Source organism: Netta rufina, assembly GCF_964035555.1.
Source record: "Netta rufina genome assembly, chromosome: 2".
NCBI classification, from domain to species: Eukaryota; Metazoa; Chordata; class Aves; order Anseriformes; family Anatidae; genus Netta; species Netta rufina.
The window spans coordinates 38,253,822-38,276,484 of NC_140124.1; the positions used below are offsets into that span (position 1 = coordinate 38,253,822).

General features: G+C 37.8%; 1 protein-coding gene across 3 annotated transcripts in view; it reads right to left on the reverse strand.

The window, feature by feature from the left end:
• The window catches only part of SATB1 (SATB homeobox 1), a 73,994-nt gene extending 51,578 nt beyond the window's left edge, over positions 1-22,416 (reverse strand). For all 3 annotated transcript variants that reach the window (XM_084282787.1, XM_084282786.1, XM_084282788.1), the window contains exons 1-5: positions 22,320-22,416; positions 19,190-19,425; positions 15,212-15,388; positions 14,205-14,331; positions 13,353-13,476 (exon numbers count right to left, since the gene is read on the reverse strand). In XM_084282787.1, coding sequence (XP_084138913.1) covers positions 13,353-13,476; positions 14,205-14,331; positions 15,212-15,388; positions 19,190-19,400 — 639 coding nt within the window. In that variant the 5' untranslated portion in view covers positions 19,401-19,425; positions 22,320-22,416. The remainder of the gene's footprint in view (positions 1-13,352; positions 13,477-14,204; positions 14,332-15,211; positions 15,389-19,189; positions 19,426-22,319) is intronic.
• Between the last annotated feature and the right edge of the window lie 247 nt (positions 22,417-22,663).

The window sequence follows — 22,663 nt, forward strand, 5'->3', positions numbered from 1 at the left end:
TTCTCAATAAAATGAACATTTACTGAACAATCTGTCAAACTAGTGGCTCCATTTTTTAAAGCCAAACTTTTAAGGCTCTATTCTATTTTCTCTTCCATAAATCCTCCACTTTACACCAGCAGGGCAGCACATCCCGATTCTGCAACCCTAATACTCCTTTTAAAAAAAAAAAAAAAAAAAAAAAAAAAAAAAAAAAGAGAAATGCTATGAGCCTTTGTTCCTAGATCTAATTTGAATAGTGATAAAGTTGCAGAGCTGGACAAAACTTCAAGATATGGGTGGGAGGAGAGATCTTTTCTTAAAGGACAGAGGAACTTTGTTTCCCCCATCCTAGCCGCTATCACTGGCTTTTGTTTGCATAGAAATGGAAAACATCAGTATTAATGCAAGCTGAACCCTTAGGAGTGTTTCTTTCTCAGAAGACTCTATGTTAACATTTTCCAGATAGGAATGAACATTCAAACCCCCAAATGGATAAGACAAGATTACCCCAAATCAAAGATTTTAGCTTGTCTGAGCCTATGTTAGCCCATATACAGCAAAAACCCAACCAGGGCAAAACATTGCTCCTAGTGCTCCGGTATAGCTGAGAACTATCACTTGCCACTTCAAGTAAAACCAGACCTATAGCTCTGATATACCCAGCCACTAGCTTTTTTTTTTTTTTTTTTTTTTTTTTTTTGACAAGGAATCATGAAATTGCATATGAAGAAATAATTTTTTTATTTTATTTTTACCTTGAACTATAACAAGCAACACAATGGATTTTGTTGATGCATGCCCTATAAACATGTAGAATAAGGAAAAAAAAAAAAAAACACAGATGGACAGAGAAGAAAAAAAACTTTTGTTTGTGCCTTTGGCACTGCACTTGGTTGGCTATCTGACCTCTATACTTCTGCCAGGGTCAGAAGAACTAAGGATCTGCACGGCAAATGCTGGTCATATAAGTTAAAACTGCCTAAAGGCTGATTTCAAATGATGACAGAAGTATTTCTTCCAATACACAAGCACTTATTTTGTCCTTTCTCCTGTCCTTGCATAGCCTAAATTATCTTCTCTTCCTTTTCTACCTTATGTCATCTCTAAGAATTCTAAATGTACGTATTAATGCAATCATTGAGCTACATTGAACATAACAAGGGAAGATTATAAAACAAAAGGAACCTCAATAAGTCATATATAACCCTACACAAGAAGACCTGAAAATCAGAAATGAGGATTAATCATCTGAAGAAACTGATCCTTGCACTTCACAGTTTGGTAATGTAAATTTCCAGTTGCTGCACGATCAAACAGCATCCTCCCAGTACTTTCTGAGTATATCCCACTGACGGATATAAATAAAGCTCAAACAAAAAGCTGATTTCCAGGATACTACAAAGGTTAAAAGTTTAAAGAGCAAGAAAAATAGGTGAGAAATGTTAATTCAGATCTGAAGTACTTTATAAATGCTTTACAATCTGTACGGCATAGTGGCCTAGACTTGAAAAAAAAAAAAAAAAAAAAGTCATCACAACACCAACCTTTAAAAGATAGGAGACATAGGACATTTTTGTCTTCACTGTCAGATGCACTACATGAATCTTTATAATCATCCTGATCTTTATTGCTCTCTGTTTGTAAATCATAGGTACTTAGTAGCAAAAATATTTCTGGCTAAGCCTTTCCCAAACTCAATCTGGATAAAATATAAAATGCTAAATAATCAAAATTTAGTAAGTTAATTTGCAGTTTACTTCACTGAATGAAAATGGTCCTTTAGTTTTGGGGGTGTTTTATTACAACTTAAGATTTTGATTCTGTAATGCCTTTGCTGGAAAAGCTCTGAAACCAGAGAGCTGCACAGGTAAGGCAAGCACTTATTCAGTTTAGTCAGAAATCTGACTGAAAAAAGCTGTTATGAAGTAACTAGGTTTCTTTATACTACTGTTTTTGCTTAAATCAGAAATGCACATTTTCAAGGGACTTTCCCTGTTGCTCCCACTTTGGTGCCTATCATGAAGCCATCTTGGAATACACTGGCAGAGTTTCTGACAGATGAACTAAACCCAGAAGCTGTGCTCCAACCTTGGGACCAGAGCTCAGCTTCTCCAGGGAAGCTCCATCCCTCCTCCCCATTCCTGTAACGTGAAGACAGGGTCCTCTGCCCCAACCATCTCCCTCTCCAGGCTGCTGCTCTTATACTAGGCAGTGGCAGAGTGCACTGTGGTCAAGGCCAACCAGCATTTCTTGTACAAGAATGAAGGTTGGGGTAGGTGGGGTTTTGGAGATCACACAGACTGATCTAGTAGAAAACTGGAGTGAGATCTTCAGTCTCCCTCTTAAGTGGATTGCTTTTACTTCCAACAATTCTGTTCCAGCAAGGTCAGAAAGCTTCTGACTTGTTTCCTAGCTGGAAATGACAATCCTAATACAAATGTTTCAAAATGCTATCCTAATGCAAATGCTTTTTATGACAGATAACATTTTAGATCTATTAATGCATCAAATGGGCACACAAAAAAAATCCATAAAAATGAAACATACACATCCTCTTGATACAGATGTGGGTAATTTCTCTACCTTCAACCAGCTGCAATGGTTGTTTCCTACAATGTTTTTTGTAAAAGGCTGCTCAAAATTGTTTAGCATTACCCACCATGTTAAAGAAGATTTCCTTGCTGGGAAATAGGACATAATTTTCAGCAAGTCTCTTCTCGGATTCCACTGTTCTGCTAGGCAAAGCATCAGATGTCTGGCATGAAGTTGAGCCCTAAGGCACAATGTCCAGACAAGAAGTCATCAGACTCAGTAGCACTAACAGTTGTCTTGCTGAATTTCTTTTGGTGTTTAGGATAAGCCCTTTCTTTGATCCCTTTTCCTTTTCCTACACAAGATTTTGTAGATTTTTAAAGCCAAAAGGGACGATTTTTAGCATCTATTTGGACTCTACATAAAAACAGACCCTAGAAGTTCATCTAGCAATTTCTGAGTTCAGCCAAGTTACCTGTGGCTGAGCTAGAGCAAACATCCAATATTGATCTGAAGACTTCTTGTACTGGATCTTTCAACTTATCCCATGGTAATCTGTTTCACTAGCTAAGTACTTCATAAAAAAAAAAAAAAATGACTAGCTTTTAGTTTGAACTTCATTGATTTCAGCTCCTAGTCAGTGCATCTCTTATGTCTCTGATTACTTGCTTAAATACCCCTAGTGACAAATGTAACATTCCCTGCCTATCCTTTGTTTAAATGGTTAAGTGTCAGATTTATTGTTTCAGGCCTCATACCTCTTTATGAGCCACCTGTACTTCTGATTATTCTTAATCGTATAGACCCCAATTCTATGAGGATATTTACCCTGCAAAAAAAAAAACACATGAACAAGCTTCTTTGTCCATGGAAAATATGTAAAGAATTATCAGGAGAAAAAGGAGTTATAGAATGAAATTTGCTAAGGATTCTTTACTTCTGCTAAATAAAATTATATGCAAGTGACATTTTAAGCAGCTGTGTTAGACAAGATACTAGTTTCTTCTGCATTGCTGCCTTTCATTGTTAAGAGTTTGTGAAAAGTCTAGATGTTCTGAAGAGTTCGTAAAAAGACGCAAAACTCAACGATCTTGGAAGACAAATGTTCTAGCTAGTTTCTATGTGGAATAGGCATGTGCACTTTGAGGTTCTACCCCTTCAAAAATTATCTTAGTTACCACTCAGATTAAAATGTAGCTAGATAAGGTTTTGCACACAAAGCTATTCCTTACAAAATGTGTAGAACAATGCACACAGCTTTAAAGGCTTGGGGATATACTAGTGGGCAAGCATATTTTAGGGAGATTGTATTGTAATACATACAAAATCCCACAATTCTGGGAGAATTTAGATATACTGACTTAAATACAGATGCTAGGTAAATTTCAAAGAGATGAACTCTCTTCTTCATCTCTAAAAAGGATATAGACACTGATGTCCTTCACATATATCTCTGTTTTTTTATCATCACAAAATCCATCCTTCTCTATGACATTTTGCTAAAACTTAACAAATCCTTTGAAAAGGTGGCAAAGCCAGGAATAGGTTATGCTTTAGGACAGTTTCCCCCTCACCCAGCACACAGGTAATTTAGGTAATTGTTCTTCACAAGCTTATGAAACAACTGCAACTCTCAGTGTAGGAAATCTTAGTTCTTCAAAAAAAAAAAAAAAAAAGAGAGAGATGTAAGAGACGTGCATATATGAAGAGAGTCAAGTCTTTCATGTGCTCCCACCCCTGGGGAACAGAACTTTTTCTTTTTGACTCGTTTATTCCATGTCTTGTAATGAGGCAGGTCTGAGGCTGTTGATGTCCTGAAAAACCTGTCCTCTGATAGCTGCTGCAAGGCACCAGAGGAATCTGATACTGTTTGTGTTGTTCTTAAAGACATGTCCAAGGTAAGGGAGACAAAACTCACCCTTGCCTTAGGTTTTCCTACTGTGTCTCTCGGAAATAAATAAAGAACGCAATTATTAATTAAAAAAAAAAAAAAAAAAAAAAAGAAGAAAAGGGGGGAGGAGGGAAGGGAGCAAGCTTTGAGGTTTTGCTCAGGGTCTTTTTGAGAAACATAGCTCTTCTATGTTGTGATTAGAGCCGAGAACTGCATGAGTCTGGTCTGACAAGGTAAGAGGTGCTCATCTCTTGGCACCACCTCTCAGTGAGTGGGGCCTTTCATTCTTGTCTGGTAAAAGATTATTACAAATTCAAGTAATTTTCTCCAGACAAATCTTTATGCCTACATCACCATTTACCCTGATGCAGATGTACCTCGGCTTTAAATCTGCTGACAGCACTGCTACAGCACCTACAGAATTTGCTCAGCTTTCGGGTAGGTTTTATAACCACACTGATATCCATGCCTCCCACCACTGCTAGTAATAACTGAACCAGTCAGGGAAGGTCTCCGCAAACCCATCGCAGCAGTGATTAAGACATAGACGTACGTATCTACTTGCCCTTTAAATAGAAGGCTTAATTGGCGATGTGGATAGCAGTTTCCTAATGGACAGAAATTAAACTCCATTTAATTCCTGAGCAGACACTTCCAATGCACAAGGTTTACCACACATTTGGAGCGGAGAGGGGGGGAGGAAGGAACAAGCCGCATGCACGACTCTCCCTACCTCTGACAATCACTGAGGAAAAGCAACATGAGGACCAGAATGGCATAAGTGTGGCAGGTGTGAATTGACCTGCACTGGCAAAGCTGCGAGCTGGGAAACTTGCAAATCACATGGTTGTGCAATACTTGGCTCCAGTCAGCGCTATCATGTTCTTTTTAAAAAAAATAAATAATAAAAAAAATCTTAAAGACATGTACATCAAGTTAAGGGATTAACTGTCAAGTGACATTACTGAAACAGAGACAATATATTTCTTTATTGTTAATGAAATTCAGTTAAAAGTGAAGGAAGTGATAAAGAAAGTACTGTTTTGTAATGTATTTTACATAAGAACGTAATATAGAAAGGGAAGTGCAATTAAATCTTAATGTGGACTTTTTTATTTTTAGTTTATCATCTGGTTTACATTTTGAGCCCCTTTGCAGCAGTAAATTATACTGGCATTTCTTAGGGAATAGCTGCCATGTTAATTTAGTTTAATAAAATAACTGACAGAGAAAAGGGGGAAAAGAAGCAAGAAGAGACAGTACCCCCCCCTCCCCCCGATGCATACTCTCCTTATCTTTAGCTAAGTATTCAAATGCTTTCTATATGAATTGTCCGTGGTCCAACTCCAGCACCATGTAATAATACAATACATTACAACACAGTACAATACAATCTTGGATTTCTGTAGCGCCCTTCATACAAGCATCCCAGGGTGCTTTACAATCATTATGAGTTAAAATTAAAACTGAAGCACATACAATTCCTAATAGAATCATTTTAAAAATGCTAAACAGAACAAATAACTTTTAAGTCTAGATTTAAAAGTCCCAACAGCCAGAGCTTTCCTTACTTCAATTGGCAATGAGCTCCAAAGCTAGGGAGCAAAGCGACTAAAGGCTCTCTCATGTTATGTTAAAGGATCTCTCATGTTGTTTATACTTGTGCAGTACTCTGCAGCCAACAATTTGCCAATAAGAAGAAGAAAAAGACTTATTTGCAATCTTGCTTTAAAGAACAGTGGAGGAGTGGCTTGTTAACCCTCTAATAAAGTTACAGAAAAAAACAGGGTTCACACTCAGCCATAACTGCATGAAGAAGTATGAATGAATGAATACAAAATTTTGTAGCACTGCATTACTTGGCTGACTCTTTACCAGCTAGCTGTAAAAAGGGAAAAAAACAACAACAAACATGTTTTTATATATATGGAAAAATAAAAAAGAAGAACATTATAACAAGTATTTAAAATGCAAGTTATTCTATATACCATTCTCAGGACCACTGAGGCAGTGAAAACAGAAGCTGAGTAGGGTTCAGTTCTACAACATATACACATTTTAGAAGAAAAATGCATCAGAAGAAAATGCGTTTTGTTCCTTTTTTATTCTGTCACTTCCCTAAAACTGAAAGGTCATATGATGCAGATAATCCCTCACATGACACAGTTCTCAAAATTGCTGAGACACAATACCAAGTGGTTAACACACGAAGTGGGGAGGACAGTCACAAAAATGTTATTCCCCTAAAAAAACATGAATTTTGTACTTTGTTCACATAAAAACTTCGCAGAAAACAACTACTTATTCCTCCATACAGCTGAATTAAGGGGATGGAGGGGGGAAAATAAATAAAGAAAAAAAAAAACAACAAAAAAAACAAAAAAACAAAACAACAAAAAAGAAGAAATCAACACTAGCACCATCCCACTATTGGACTTCTCTTTTTCAGAAGCATGCAACCTCATGACAGCACAGACAGATACTTATGGATTTGTTGACACGTTACAGAGTCTTCTGAAGCCATAAACTGCACTTATTTGAGAAACAAGGTATGCTCCCTTTCCTTCCTGCCTCCTTCCCTACACAGTAAGTCCAGGCCCCATAATTGGTGTGGAAAGGGACATCCTCATAATTTTACCTAATGAAGAGGCAGGAAAAAAAAAAAAATCTACATCTTTTCTCCTATAGTAGCTACTGCCCAGAGAAACCAGTTTGAGATTGATATAACTGTAACATTGAGAGTGTTTATATGCATCTAAAGAACATAAATCAATGATCAAAAGATTAAGCGATTTGAATTTTGAACTCACTGTCCTCAAAAGAAATACAACACTAGTGAGGTCAACCAGCAGCACATGAAGGGTATCAGATAGAAGATAAAATAATTTTAAGGTTACACACAAGAGTTGAGTATCCTGAGATCACCTTAAATACAGTGTACCTCTAAGGTTCACCTTGAGTGCTCAGGGGCTTCCAGCACCACACCGAGTCTTGCAACTGGGTCTTGCAGAGGAGCTGAAACAGAAGCTCCAGCAGCCCCATGCAAGGCCAGCTCTGGGATCGGAGCCCCTCTGTCCCAATGTTATTATTTCATCTTTCCCATCCCTTCAGCAATAGCCTCAGTACTTCACTCCAAATGCCCGTCTTACTTGGGTGACTAAAAATCACGGGCACAAATTTTAATAGGCAATTGTAAATGTTTTAAGAATCCTGATACCTTGTCAGCTTGAAGAGACATCAGAGGGAATACTCTTGAGCAACTAGGGGTGGGTTGGAAGGGACCTGCCTGCCAAGACAGGGCCCAGGGCCCTCAAGGACTTACTTCCCTGAAATAATTAATGACATCTTCAAAACCTAAAGTACAGTAACATCTAAAGTAGAAAACGGAGCTGCATTCCTTACTGAGTTTATTAATTAGGGGGAGAAAGGGAGAGTGGGAGGGGGAGAGGGGAGGAAGAGAGGAAAGAGAAGGGAAGCACAAGCAGCAAAAGAAACCCAACAACTTGGTCTCAGGTCTAGGCAAGTAAAATTAAAAGGGGAGGGCAGAAAACAACCTTTCGGTTTTGCGAAGAAAGAATTCAGAAATGCTCATAAAAGCATGGATTTTGGCAACTCTTAATAGCTCATTCCTTGGTTATTTATAGGTCTGGAAATTTTAATTTTAGCAATTGCAACTTTTTTTTTTTTGGTCGTGATGGGGGTGGGAATGCAGGTTGTCAGAACAGCAGCCAGGAAATGTGAGAGGATTTCTATATTGCTATTATGCTGCTTGTTTGCTATGATGGCCAGGTACACTCAGATCAGGTAAACTGAGAAACACTTATGTTCCAAGCAAGCTTTCTTCCTGGCATCTCTGCCAGATCATATAAAAACTGCATAAAACAGCATGCAAATTAAGGGTAGGAAATTTGAACAAAGAACAAAGTATGTGATATATATTGTGCCCATGTCATATGCAGAAAATCATTCACTACAGCACCAGGAGTTTGATCAAAATGCAGTCAAGACATCTATATTTATCACAAGTGCAGAGCCATTCAGACTTCAGTATCATACCAGCACTTGTTTGGTGGGTGCACACATTTTACGGACTGCAAGTGTGTATCTGTCCCCAGTCATCAACTGCAGAATTATGTAAAAGATATTCTGGGAAGGGGAGGGAGAGGGACAGGGACAGCAAACAAAGACCTTCAAAATAAATGTAAATAGTAATAGAATGCATATTAACTGCTGTGTCCATAAGTACCACAGACTTTGGATATATTCCATGGAAATACTTCACGTCTTCTACAAAATACATTGAAAAGATGCAACCATGAGATTCTACTAAAGGGACATACAACACAGACTCCTGATGGCTCTTGAACAGAAGGCCTTCTTTGCCCTTTTTCACTACTACATTTCCCCATAGCCCCACACACCGTCCACGTGCCCAAATCTGTCATACAATTTGTTAGAGACCCTCAGACACGCACCTCGAGCCAGCCTGCAATTGGCCACTGCCCCAAAGCTCACCTTTAACACTGTAGCCAGTTTTCTTCATCTTGACCTTGCTCATGTTTTTACTTCTACCGCTTGTTTCTTCATTATCTCTAATCCAGGGATGTGTGAAACAGCACAGAGACACCTGCAAATTCCTTTCCCACATTCTACTATACATCAGGCTTGGAATTTCTCATCTATAATGCACTGGCTATTGGTTGTCCTGAGAGTTAGGCTAGGACAACCTCAGTTTCAAAGGATGAGCAAAAAGGAAGGAAAATAAATAAAGAAAGAAAAAGACCATAAATAAATAAATAAAAAGACCACCTTCATGTTTCAGGATACTGTGGGGAACAGGAAAGTATTCCTTGCTTTCACAAGTGCTGTTACAGCAGTTCAATACACGAACAAATAAAAACACTAAAGTGAAAAACCCAAACCTGTTTGTGAATACAAACAGCAATGATTCAGAAAATCTTTTTGTAGAAGAAATTCAAGGGAGATAATACTAGTTAGAAAGTCAATGTCATTTGATCATTGCCATATTTTCAAAGCTGTGCCCAGAAACTAATTAATCTCTACAATCTCTTAGTCTGGTAGGTGACCTATTATCTCCCTCTCATGGAAAAGATAACAGGAACTCAAGGGGTACATCTAAAAGTTCAAAAGCACACCAACAGTGCGATTGTTCCAGAATCAAATGAACTTCCAGCCTTTCTAATTCAAAAGAGAAAATGAAACAAAAAAAACCTCCTTATTAATAACAGCATAGATATGATCATAGGTATTTCAGTTATTTTCACTGTAGAAGTAATAAGAAACTTGAGCACTAAAACTCAAAACACAGCAAAACTGTGAAAATGAAGTATGAAATGTTAGAACTAATGCTGAGCAGAGAGATGGTATGATTAACATTAAATAAATAAATGCAACAGGCCTGCTTGACTGATCACTTTGGAGCAGCTCCCAGTAGACTGAGGTAGAGCAGAGCTTCAGCGTAAGGGTTTAGAAATAAGAATTGATGGTAGAACAATTTCTTTACAACCCTTTGGAGACTGAAGAACCAAACCAGGAGAGAAATGAGATCTAAGCCACTTGCTAGATGTACCAATTTAATGGAATGCACAAGATGGCCCAGAATTGAGCCCTAGATTAAATTCTAAGTTGCCTTCCCCATCAAAAGAGATCTGGAGAGGAAGCAGAAATGAAGTGAGCCGTGCGTATCAAACACAAGAAGTCTTTCACCCAGCACCTGCATATGCTGCTAGTCTCTAGCAATAAAATCTGCAAACCCAAGGAAAAGCATGAAAATACACTTCAGAGCACAAATCAGAAAAGGTTTGGCTTTTCCATGCAAAATTTGTAGCACCATTTTACCTTACCTTATTAATAAAGAAATTGAGAATAAATCTTGATACCTATACTCTCAACTCTACGGCAATTGAGAGCTGTGTTTTTGCTCCAATCTGTCCCAAGGACTCCAATTCATGTCCCTGTGACATGGGTTCCTCTAATAAGTGGTAAACCTGGTTGTCGGAAGGTAGCCACAGCAGTCTCAGAGAGAGACAGCTGCAGTAACTTCAAAAGAGCCCATGTATTCAACTCTCCTAACAGGAGTAAGAGTTGTAGTCGTATTTTACTGAGGAACGCGTGTAGAGTTCATATCCTTACTCCCTAAAGTTTTAGTTTAAACGAGAAAGAAAATGGCCAAAAAAAGGAGGAAAAAAAGAAAAAGAAAAAGAAAAAAAAAAAGAAAACTCCCTAAAGTAGAAGATGCTGTTGAGTTTTCTAGACTCTAATGCAAACTGTATCTCAAAGTTTCTTTGCTGATATATTTTCAAGCCATTAAATATGCTTGCACAAGAGAAATAGCGCGCTTGGTATTTTTGCAGTTCACAGAATATCAGTGTTCTACACAAATAAGAGCAATTTCCTAGTATACAAAATGCAAGATAAATAAGAAAAAAAAAAAAAAGTAAATTCTAAGTGAAGATGATGACTCTGAGTCTTCCATGCTTAAATTAGGCTTTGGAGATGCCGCGCATTGAGCACAGCAGCTTACATATTCTCTAACAAATCCTCCATACCTACACAAAACAGAATACTGCTAATGACAGTGACATAAAACGATAACTAATCTTGTTTCCACTTTGAGTCATTTTTCTGTGGTTAATAAATTATATCCATAACAGTGTTAATAAGTTATGGTACGGTGTCACTGCATTAGTCGCATTTGCGATGAAGCGCTTCATATGGCATTACCTATGCCCATGGAAGTACATAAGAGGAGAGACCACTGCTCCTCTCTCACAAGGGTCTAATGCTGGCATTCTGACAAACGCTCTAAGGAAAAATTGCCCTCTACCTTCTGCTTTGCTCTTACTTCTCACCTCTGTTACGGCAGCACAGTATTGTGGGCAATTCACAAACTTGAATATATTTAACAAAACACAGACACTTTAAATCAGTCTCCTTTGCACAGGAGCAATATACAATTAGTTATTATTTCTGCAAATATGGGAAACATTCATATCAATTGAGTCACTTGAAAAGGCACTATCAGACCAACATGTCTTTCCTCTTGCTCATGGAGGAAAGCTGAAAGATTTAGACCAACCGATGGGATCTTGACCAACCACTTCTTCTTCCAAAAGTTAAGATTAAATAAACACATTTTAATCTTAATGTGATATAGTCTTTAAAGAAACTGACTACAAAAAGAAAAGCAGAAGCTATTTAAATTCCCAAGCAACCCGACCACTGCAGCACCAGTGAAGATAAACAGATGACAAAAGTACTTAGCATGTTTTAAACAACAGAAAAAAAAATATCTCATGGTTTTAAATATATTCTTTTATATTAAAAAAAAAAAAAAAAAAAGTGAAAACCAGCAAAAACAGCAAACAAACAGCCTCAAATCAGAGTTCTGTAATCTGGGGTTTTGGTAATCTCAGGAGCTGTTTTTGAGGACTGACATTAGGCAAGATTTTTGTCCATTAAAATTATGATGTAAAAATTCAGTACTGTTTTTAAAAAAATCTTTTAAAAACAGTAATTGCTGAAATTTCTCCAGTACTATGGAGAATGAATACAATGAAGTATTTCTTTCAAAAACTGTTTTCCTGCTTTGCCACTTCATCATCTACGTATATACACAAGTTGCTATGTGAAACACTAATCCCAATTATAAATGAAATGTTCCATCTTTATACAATTTACTGGCTTTCCATCACTATCAAGTAAAAACTAGCACTGTTGGACTAAAATGGAGAATAGTCCCAAATTATCCGCAGCCTCCACAAGCCAGCAGTGCAAAAGCTCACATGCCTTTATAGTAGGTATGCACAAGATAACTTTGCAGACGTATTACTAGAATGGTTTGCAACCAGTGAAGATAATTTTGATTATTTCCACTTCAAAACTTCCTATATTGAAGCCACATCACTGAAAACAATCTAACCATAGGGGAAAAAAAGTGATGGGAAAACAGACTGCTAATATATCCACTGGAAAGACAGAGAGAGAGAGAGAGAGCAAGCAAGTAGTTCTCTATAGATTAAATGATGTCTTTCAGAGACAAAAACTCCAATATTCTGAGCAAGAGAAATAAAATTCCTATAAAAATATCTCAACTTCCTTAACTTCCTTTTTCTTCTCTCTATCACAATTAGCATCATTTATTTGTACACTGAATTTCTGTCTCCACTGTGCCACAGCAAAATACAATTTAAAATCTAAAACGTAACAATATATATGAAGTTCCCACCAGAACACCGGCGGACTCCATACTGCATAGAAAAATAAGTTGCTCCCTCCCAGTAATTCGAAAAAGGAATGACAAAAAAAGAACAATACGACTAAGGCTTCAGGAAGGCATCAATTCAATATTTAGCAATGCATAAATTGAGACTTCATTTTTGTTTAGGTATATTTTGATTAGAACTAATAAATGGCTGATTTTCCTTTGGTTGTTTGCAACAACAACACATCATCCAAAGAGCTTTATTCTTTATTCCCCTCTCATATAGCATGCCAAGGACTGTCTCATTTTATGAATTAGCATTTAAAACTACTGCAGGTTATCTAACAAGCATTCAGATTCAATAGTACTTTTGACAGCAGTAAGTAGAGAGCCTTTTAACATCTTGAACACATGTGCTTGAAAAAAGTAGTTACATCAAAGCAGTTCAAAGACTGAAGACAAAAACCAGTTAAAATCCAGTTTGCTGTGAGACAATTTTAGTGTGGTGTAAACAACCTTTCACAACTCCCCATGGGAAACGTTGTAAGACTACGTTCAAAATGAATCAGGCATATTTATAAAGATCATGAAGTGGTCAAATGAATTTGCATTTTTGGCAGATTCACTCCACGGATACTACTTGCTGCAGTCTGTAGAAATCTCAAATCTCACATCAGTGTTGCCTGTAGTGCTTTATTATTTATTACATTTTATGCTAAGTACCTGTGAAAGGGGACATTCCTTGGCCAATGAACTCTGGTTCATATCCTTCAGTAAGTCCTTCAGAGCATTTCTTACTGTTGTGTGAGACCATTGTTCAGGAGGCAAGTCTTCTAGTTTAGGGCAACTATTTGAAACACAGATTAGAAAAGGGATTATTACAAGATTGCATCCTGCTGCAGAACATTCCTTTAAGACAGACAGATTTCATTTTGCGCATCAAGCAGATGCATCTGGAGATTGCTCTCGGTCTCCTGATTGTTCCGATTAGTTAATTACTTTATACAACACATCTGCTGTATTGATGCATGAATTATACATCAGCTGCATGTGGCGACTATTTTTTCATGTTACTTCTACCTTCCTGCTCTGATGCGCTTGGTAAAACAATTTAAGGTGTAATGCTTTCTCACGACTGATCATGAAAAGCATTAATATATTAACCATTTTTTTTCTTTTTTGTTACCGTGAAATGTAAGAACCTAGACAGCAACAATAAGTGTGAGCAAGTCATTCTTTTACAAAATGCACACAGATGGTACTGTTCATGATATGCAAAAATATTTTTCTCTTAAGTAAACTTTATGTAAAATGCCTTCTTGTAATGCATCATTTAATTGACTAAAATGCAATATAGTTTTAATGAGATATCCAAAGAAAATCTATGTATCAGAGCTATAAAAGTTTTCTGCAATAGTATGCTGTAAGTTAAAGAAGAATTAGGGTAACTAAAAAGGAATTCAGATAAGCCTTTGTACTTTGAGCACACAGCACAGCGGGAATTAAATACAAGCAATATTAACCATGAGAGCTGACAAATAACAGTTCACTTCCCAGAACTGGTATGCAACTTACCTGTGTAACTGGATTTTCAGTGTGACCACATGATACACGTCTTGCAGCATGTCTGCTACTGTAGCATCAGGGGCATCTGTCACATAGGAGAGTGGAACTGGATTCCACTTCCCAACCTGGATAAGCCCTGTGGGATATGTACATATATATCTATATATTATTATTTTTTTTTTTTTGGAAGAGGAGGGAGGGCAAGGAGGACAAAACCAAAAAAGTAATGTACCTGCTAATTCCTAGGGGCAAAAAAAAAATGACCAATTTTAACAAGATTGGCACTTTTGTTTCTAGCTTCTTAAATCTGACATGATAAAACGACAGTCCCCCTACCCCCCCCCCCCCCAAAAAAAAAAAAAAAGGAAAAAAACAGACAAACAAACAAACAAAAAAGCAACACCTACTCACACATCACCAAGGGCATTCTTTATATGTATTGTGAAATTATACAAATGCATTATAATAGAGATTTTTTAATACACATAGAAGCATATTTTCCTCAAGTTATGATTAATTCAATAGGATGTAATATAGTAGTTACCCTTCTTAACAAATTATAAAGGATTTTGTAATGCAAGGACTGAGTTAAAAAAAATACTTTGCAGTCTCTAAAAGCATCGGGAACAAAATAAAAGAAACAGAGCTGGATATTCAGTCATAAATGCAAGTTGACTCTCAACAGTCCATCTGCTCAAATATGCTTTACACTTCCTTGTGGATCCTCAGTGGAGCAGATTATTAAGGTCAATAAGCATACTAATGATTCAGTTGAAGTCTTTTTTTCTTAAAAAAAAAAATAATAAAATAAAGAAAAAAGTGTCTACCTCAACATTCCACATGAACAAAACATGCGCTAACAAAAATACACTAAGGAAAAAAAAAGCAACAGAGACAGAATTTGAAAGAAGTTTAAGAAGTGAAATCCGCATCTCATTCCTGAAAGAAATCCTGCCCCTCCCCCAGGACCCCCCAAACAAGCACAATTCATTGTACAATTTCCCAGCATTATTTACCTTTTGCTTGGGCAGCAGAGCTGTGAGAATATCCGAGTGATAGCAATGCCATTTCAATCAGTTGGTTGAAAAGCATGTCCTTCCTCACCAGCACAAATTCTGCATGCTCCTCCTTAGAATCATACTCAATGGCATTTTCATAATGTTCCACTACACAGAAAACTGGAAGCATACTTCCTGTTAAAAAAAATAAATTTTACGTATTAAACTGGAGTTATAGTAGAGTAGGTGGGTCTACAAAGCATTATGTAAATAAAACCTGTATGAACAGGCAGACGAGGCATCAGGAATCATCACAAATATTTGATAAACATATTCCCTGAGTCCTTTCCCTTCGCTCTCCCCGAAAAAGAGAAAGTTCTGCAAAACACCCCTCTCTATGAAAAGCAGAAATGCAAATTTACCTTCCTTGATGGGGTACAGATGAAAGAATTACCTGCTATAGAAATCACAAGGTTGACTGAAGAGAAGTTGATTCTCTCTGTCCTGCCTGATTTGTTGTGAGTAGCAGGCAGCACGAGAACCTAAATACACACTGCAGATGTCTTCAGTGTATGCCATTTTAGTACCAGCCACATAATTTTGTTCGTTAACACTAAAACTTTCTCGGTTCTGCCAAAAATATTTCATTACCTTCAGCATCAACAACAAATCACCTCGCATGTTATACATTTGCTCTGAAAAGGGCACACAAGGAATCAAGGCAAAAGTTAACACTAATTCATGCCTCATTCATTGAGTGCACTTGAGCACTGCTTTCACTCACATCTTTAAGAAACAAACTGTGATTTCAATTCAGTTTTGAGTAGTGTACCTGCAGCCGGGGCTTTCTTTTTGTTGCCTCATGCACTTACATTCAACATTCCTGATGTTCACTGCTATTTCGGTATGCCTGAAACTAATTACTAATTTCTAGTTTTGTAGCATTTCACAACAGACCCTTCCCTCTGCCGCACAGAATATTGAGCAAACCACCTCTTTCCCTTCCTTTTGGATTTTATTTTATTCTTTTAATTCCTTTTTGACAGCAGACAGGAAAATTAACGAACAGCCCAGGCTTTTTTGGGGAAATCATCCCGGCCGGCAGCCGGGTTTCCAGACGCTGAGAGAACCCCTCCCAGCCTGCCAGAGGCACCTCACCCCTCAGCCTTCTGCCCCGGCCCTGTCCCAGGTTAGGATCTCCCGGCGACAGAAAGCCAAAGGGTTAAAAGCAGATGTACTGAACCGCCTTATGGCAGCCTGCCAGAGGGGTATCATCTTTAGCATAAATGATGACAAGGGTTATTTTAACAGGGCACCCAGGAACTCCAATTAGTCCTACAATGTTAATGCCTCTATAACCACTGCCCTCTAGACTGACAGAGCCTCCTAACCTGCTCCGGTGCACAAGGCATCTTGCAGCTGAAAAGGAAGATTTACTGTTGACAACAGAAATGTTTTAAGATCACGTCCGCTGACTTGTACCATAACATCTAGCAAGAAATCACAGTAAAAAAGATACCTTTTAAGCTTGTATATTTAAACTACATCTGTTCACCAGAGAGTCAATCTCTGGCAAACAAACCCCTTCAGGCTCGCTTGGAAAAGCTCACAAACTCACTCCAGTTTGCCCAATAGGCTCAGCATGAAAGACAAGACTAAACGCTTGCCAATATTTATGTAGTGCACGAAGGAGCTTTTTCTTTTTTTTTTTTTTTTTCCCTTTGTGTGTGTGTGTATGCGTGTGTGTGTGTGTGTGTTTGTGTCTTGTTTTTTTAAATCTCAGCGAGACTGGTCAGGAAGGGAGAGAAGACCAAAGCAAGAGCAGTACGTGCAAACTGGTGATTTCTTCATTGGTTTTAATTAAGCTGTGGAGAGCTTTCCAACACACACACACACACACACTTCATCTGCAGAAAGGTTTTGGCTGTTTCTCCCCCCCTTCCTTTCACACTCTTACAATTGATGTTTCACCTGCTACCATCTGACTGAAAGAAAGAGCTCAAAATTCTTAAGTGGTTTCACTGCTAATACCTGAAGATGAAATGTAAACAAAGCTTCATTTTAGCAAACAGTGCATATACACTCAAAAACAGCCAAGACAGATTTGTCTTTCTCCTTATCAGTTCCTACAAATCAGGTTATGATCAGACACAAAACTAGCAATGCACAGGTACTGCATTGCATGTCAGCACAGTTTTTGAGAGGTATGCGGTCTCAGGAGTTACAACATTCTGAAAAATGTAGTACTTTAAACAAAACAGGAGACGCTCCTGGACAAATTTTGATGTCCAGAGTAGCTTAGCAAAGGTGGATCCTGGTACTGTGACACAAGTATCATCTGACTACAAATCAAGCTACTAAATCTTTTAGCAAACTGTCACTAGTGTCCTTCTGTTAATGTGAAAAATGTTGTACAGGAGAGCACAACCTCAGCTGGCTGATCTCTCCTGCAAGTGCTTGGCAAGACCTCCAAGTGCAGCAACTCCATAACCTTCTAGTATTAAAGGGGAGAGCACTGGTCAGTGCTCGCTGCTAAAAATACAGCATGATTTAAACCTGAAGGCAGTGTTAGAGCTTTTGCTGAAGGTTTACGAGTCTGTGTAAACAGCACGTCTGCCATAAGGAGCAGTGAAGTCTGTAGAATCCTTGTCTAAAACTGTCCTGGCATTAAAGTTTGCTGTGCAAATATCACATAATACCAGAGACAGCTGAAATCTCCTATTTAGGAATTTATGGAACTTATATGTTTGCAGGCGTCAGAAAGTCCTTTTTATATAGCCCCACTGCTTCACTGTACAATATTAATGCACTCTGCTTGAAAAGCCGTAATAAATTATATTTTTAATGCTCTTACCCTGGCTTTCTTAAGATGCATACATTCTTGGCAAACAATCAATAAATAGGGTAATCATGAGCAGAGGCCAAAGAATTTGCTGAAGTGCTGTTTTTCCATTTTTAATAGATAAAGATCTAACAATACGGACTGCTGTGTCTGTTCATTTCAGGATCAATATATTCTTTGTTTTCGCCAAACCGAGGAAAAAATAAATGATTGTACGATAAATGTTATGCATCAGACACAATGAAATTCCTCTGCCTTCTAACTTTGTGCGTTTAATAGTCTTGGTTGGATTTTGCACTTTGCTTAGCAAATGCAAGAAAAATCTGGATTACAAACATATACTGATTATACTGAGAAAAGTAGAGGCTGTTTTAATACAAATGCCAAATTACATACAACATCTTTTTATTTAAATTAGCAAGCCTGCAGAACATGGTAAAAAAGGTTTCTATATTATGGTATGAAAAATGTATAGATTATTGTCCATTGAAAGTATTTTTAATGCAAACAAAAGCCATCTATATACAAACATCAGTGATTCTAAATGTGCCTTTTCCTTGTGTAAATGTCTAATTACAGCAAACCAGCCACTGAAAAATATGACACCCAAGTTGTTCATTGTTCAATAATGAATTGTACTTAAGAAAATAAACTGCGAAGATTGACATCATAAATGACTTTTCCAATGTGATACCTAAAGATTTATACACTCTCCTTTCAACCAACTTGCAACTGTTATGGAAATAGTGCTGCCCTTCCAAGCTTGGACCATCATTAAGAGGAAAGGCGAGAATTTGTTTCAGGGGTTCGGTATTTGCTCTTACATATTTTTGCGTTCCTGAGACCAACACTTCCTCAAAGAATTAATGCATTATATTACTTCTATTTCAATGTAGGAATTTGTTTTAATCAGGGCAGCTAGCCTTTACCTTAACAAAAATCAGACTCCACCCTGTAAAGCAAGATGCTCCACCCAAGCATGAAGCTTACATTTCCCAAATGTGATTTATATCAGAGTTGGGAATATACAGTATTTTAGAATGGAGATTTAATCCTGAAATATAAATGAAGTAGAGTCTGCAAAAGTATGCTTCTTCCCCCCCCCCAATATTATAATTCATATTTCTCAAATGCAGAATTAACAAAAGTGTTACCTTTTCTAATATTAGTTTTCATCAGGTGTCCAGAGTGTTTTAAAGGCACTCCTTGCATTTTAGCTCCTGTACTTCCAAGTCTTCCTCTTCCTAATGGGCTCCCATTCTGTTCCAAGCGCGCAATTTTGGCTGGTGGACCCTTCGGATCGCTTACATTGTTAGACATTTCTGAATGTTCTTTCCCCTGAGTTGCCTCGTTCAAATGATCCATACTCAGTCCCGCCTCTAAAGATCACCTGCCATGATTCAAAAAAAAAAATATATATGTTGTACACGTGTGCGCATATGTATACGTACACAGCCTGCACATGTACAGAGATATATATGTATCATAAGCTCATAAAGAAGAACAAATAACTATTTTAACTAGGAGAAGATGCCTTTTTTAAAAGATACAAACTTATTCTCCAAAAATGACCCCATACCCCAGTTTACAGAGGGATAGCATCGTAATCTGATGGAATTATTTTTTTAAAAAGCCAACTAGAGTACCCCTTAAAAAAAAATAATCTTCATAGTTATTATAAATCTGAGAGGTACTAAGACTCTTATAAATGATGATGTTTGTCAAGGTACGTACTCCAACACATCTATTGTTACAAATCTCACAGAAGGGGCTGTTATTAAACCTGGGTGTTTTTATTGTGTTAAAGAGAGAAAGAGAGAGGGGGAGAGACAGGCAGAGAGAGAAAGAAAAAGATTCTCCTGAAACTATTCTCAGTCTACTTGATAAAAAATGGATGCACAACAATAGAGGGATTGTTAAAACTTTAGCTGAGGAAGCAACAGATTTATTAGTGAAGTAGAAGACTGGCCATTCACAATTTCTCCCGACACCTTGAGAATAAAAATTAGAAGAGAATTTGACAATTTAATATTCAACTTCAGAAAGCAGTGGCGGGAGGTGGTTGCTTTTGAGTCGCCCAACTGATTTTATACAGAAAGTTTATCAACTTTTGCAAAGTTCAAGATAAGCATATGAAAATTTAAAGGTGTTAAGCCTTAACGGTTAAAGAGTAATTTGTTTTCTTTAAAAAAAAATAGAAGAAGGAGAAGGAAGAAAACCAGCATCTCACAAAACACAATGCTGAAAAAAAAAAAAATCACAATTTTGACAAGACATTTGAAACCCTTAAAAATAAAGAATCCCTTGGTGATGCAAAGCAAAGTTACACACTGGCACAGCTACGTGAAACCAAAAAACGGAAGTAATTTCAATAGCAAATTAAGAAAAGGTATTTGTTAGCATGCTTATATTTCCCTTTTTATAAACTTTTGAAACCTCAGTCCATGAATAACAATTCCAGTGAAATCATTAAAAATCCCCCAAGCCTAGAACATAACGGAGTAAATTTCAAGGATTTTTGTCACTCGTCAGAATCAATTTTACCAAGTAGAAAGGCAATCAGTTGCTGAGAACAGAGACATCTTTCTGGTTATGATTTCATTCATCAATACTGTTATGATTGTTAGGGATTTTACCCTACCTTTCTCTGACGGAGAAAAAGTGTGACTACACTCACAATTATGTTATGCATATAAGATAATCACTAAGGACAGGTGACTAGACATTAATTTATGAACTAGTATTTACATTACCGAGCACAAATAGTAATACTGGGGAAGTCATATTTAGAAAGACTGGTGCGAATCTGATAATTGCTACTTTCTTTCAGTTGCCTAGTAATTCAACACATTTTCTGCACAATTCATAGCAAAGCTATTAAAGTCTAAATATCTTGGGATTTTATTTATTTATTTTTATATACTACTCTATGTCATTGGTATATACGTCAATTCTGTAAACTATTTTTTTCTCCCATGAACACTGTGCTGTTTTTCTGGATAGGGTGAAGAAAGAGGTAATGTATTAATGTGAATGTTTACGAGCAACCTAAAGAATGCCAGCGAATAGCTAAAGTTTAGAAAATCATTTTTCCTTATGCTGCAAGGTGACATGCTAAGGTTTCCCGTTCATCTTGATCCCATCTGTTTTAGGTCGTGTCTCTCATTAATGGTAAACATGCCTATTTTAGCCACTTTCTGAAGAGAGTATTTTTTTTTTCCTTTTACTGTGTTAACTGCAGTCTAAGGAAAGAATTACAGTCTCAAACCGTTAACATCTTCCGATGTTTCTGACGATGCTAACGTGCTATAGGGCTGCTTTTCTGAGACTGCCCTCTCTCAAGAATAAGGGAATTAAAAAAAAAATAAATAAAGGGAGGGGGTGTTAAATAATAATAAAGAAGCCTTGAACGAGAAAATCCTCATCACTTTTGGCAACTTCGGAAGCACTCTAATGCACCAAGGCTCTTTGCTACAAAAAGTATCTAGTCATCATGAGTCAGAATGGCACTACATCATGTACAGTGCATAAAAGTGATAGATCACAGCTCAGTTAATACCCTGACTACAACCAAAACACCAAATGGGTCATTTTCGCTTGGCCTTAGAATACCCACCCATCGGCATCCTCTCCCCGCTTAGTCATCTTGTAAAAAGCTTTATGTTACAAAGCAAAATTACATGCACATAAAACACCTAATTTACTCATTTAAACTCCATGCCCAAGGCTAAAGTTCACTGAAACCTCAGCCTGGAATAGTGATGAGCAACAACCAGCGTGGCCTGCCCAGGGAGAGAGGGCTTGCAGGGAGGAGGAACTATTATCTCCTCCGCTTCCAGGCCAAGAGTTTCCCCGGGTTTCGCGTTTCGGCATCTTTCACAACTACAAGTTCTCGGCACAGGCGTTCAGAGCAGAGCCCGATTTCGAGGCACGGTTTCCCAGCGTAACGCGTACGGCCCCACCGCGCGATTTCTCAATGAGAAGCCGGTGCCGCGTCTCCTTTTGTCGCGATGGAGGAGCCCCGCCGCTATTATCTTATTTCTCCCTCTCCTCCTGAACCAGCCCCCTCCCCAGTCGTTTCCCCTCCTCTTCCCTCCCTCCCCCATAAAACCCCATAATCACATTTGCGAGAGGCTCCGCACTTATCCGTTCCATATGGCTCTGGCAATCCAGGCCAAGCTTTCGCTGTGACCTTTTAAAGAGACAAAGAAGCAAAGTACTTATCTAGAAACAGAAACACTGCAGTTTTCGGAGTGAAATTAGCAAAACCGACCCGAAACTCACCACTTCAAAACTTGACAGCATATAAATAACAAAAACAAAGGAGGTTTCCTTTGCAGCCCGAGCTCTTGAAGAGGAAGAAGTTCAAGACTGATGTTTTCTAGGTCCCCCCTTTTGGGGGGGAGAGAAGGGGGGGGGCAGCAGACCTGAGGGCTACTTCCCCTAATATTCGCTTATTTGTCTTGTTTTCTTGTTGCTATTTTCCTCTAGGCGGGGAGGGGCAAAAATAGAGAGCGAGAAACGGAGTAGCCATGAGAGAGAGAAAAAAAAAAAAAAAAAAGCAATGGGCAAAAAAATAAAATATCTATATTAAATATCTTTAGAGAGAGCCCGTTTTCAAGGTTTAG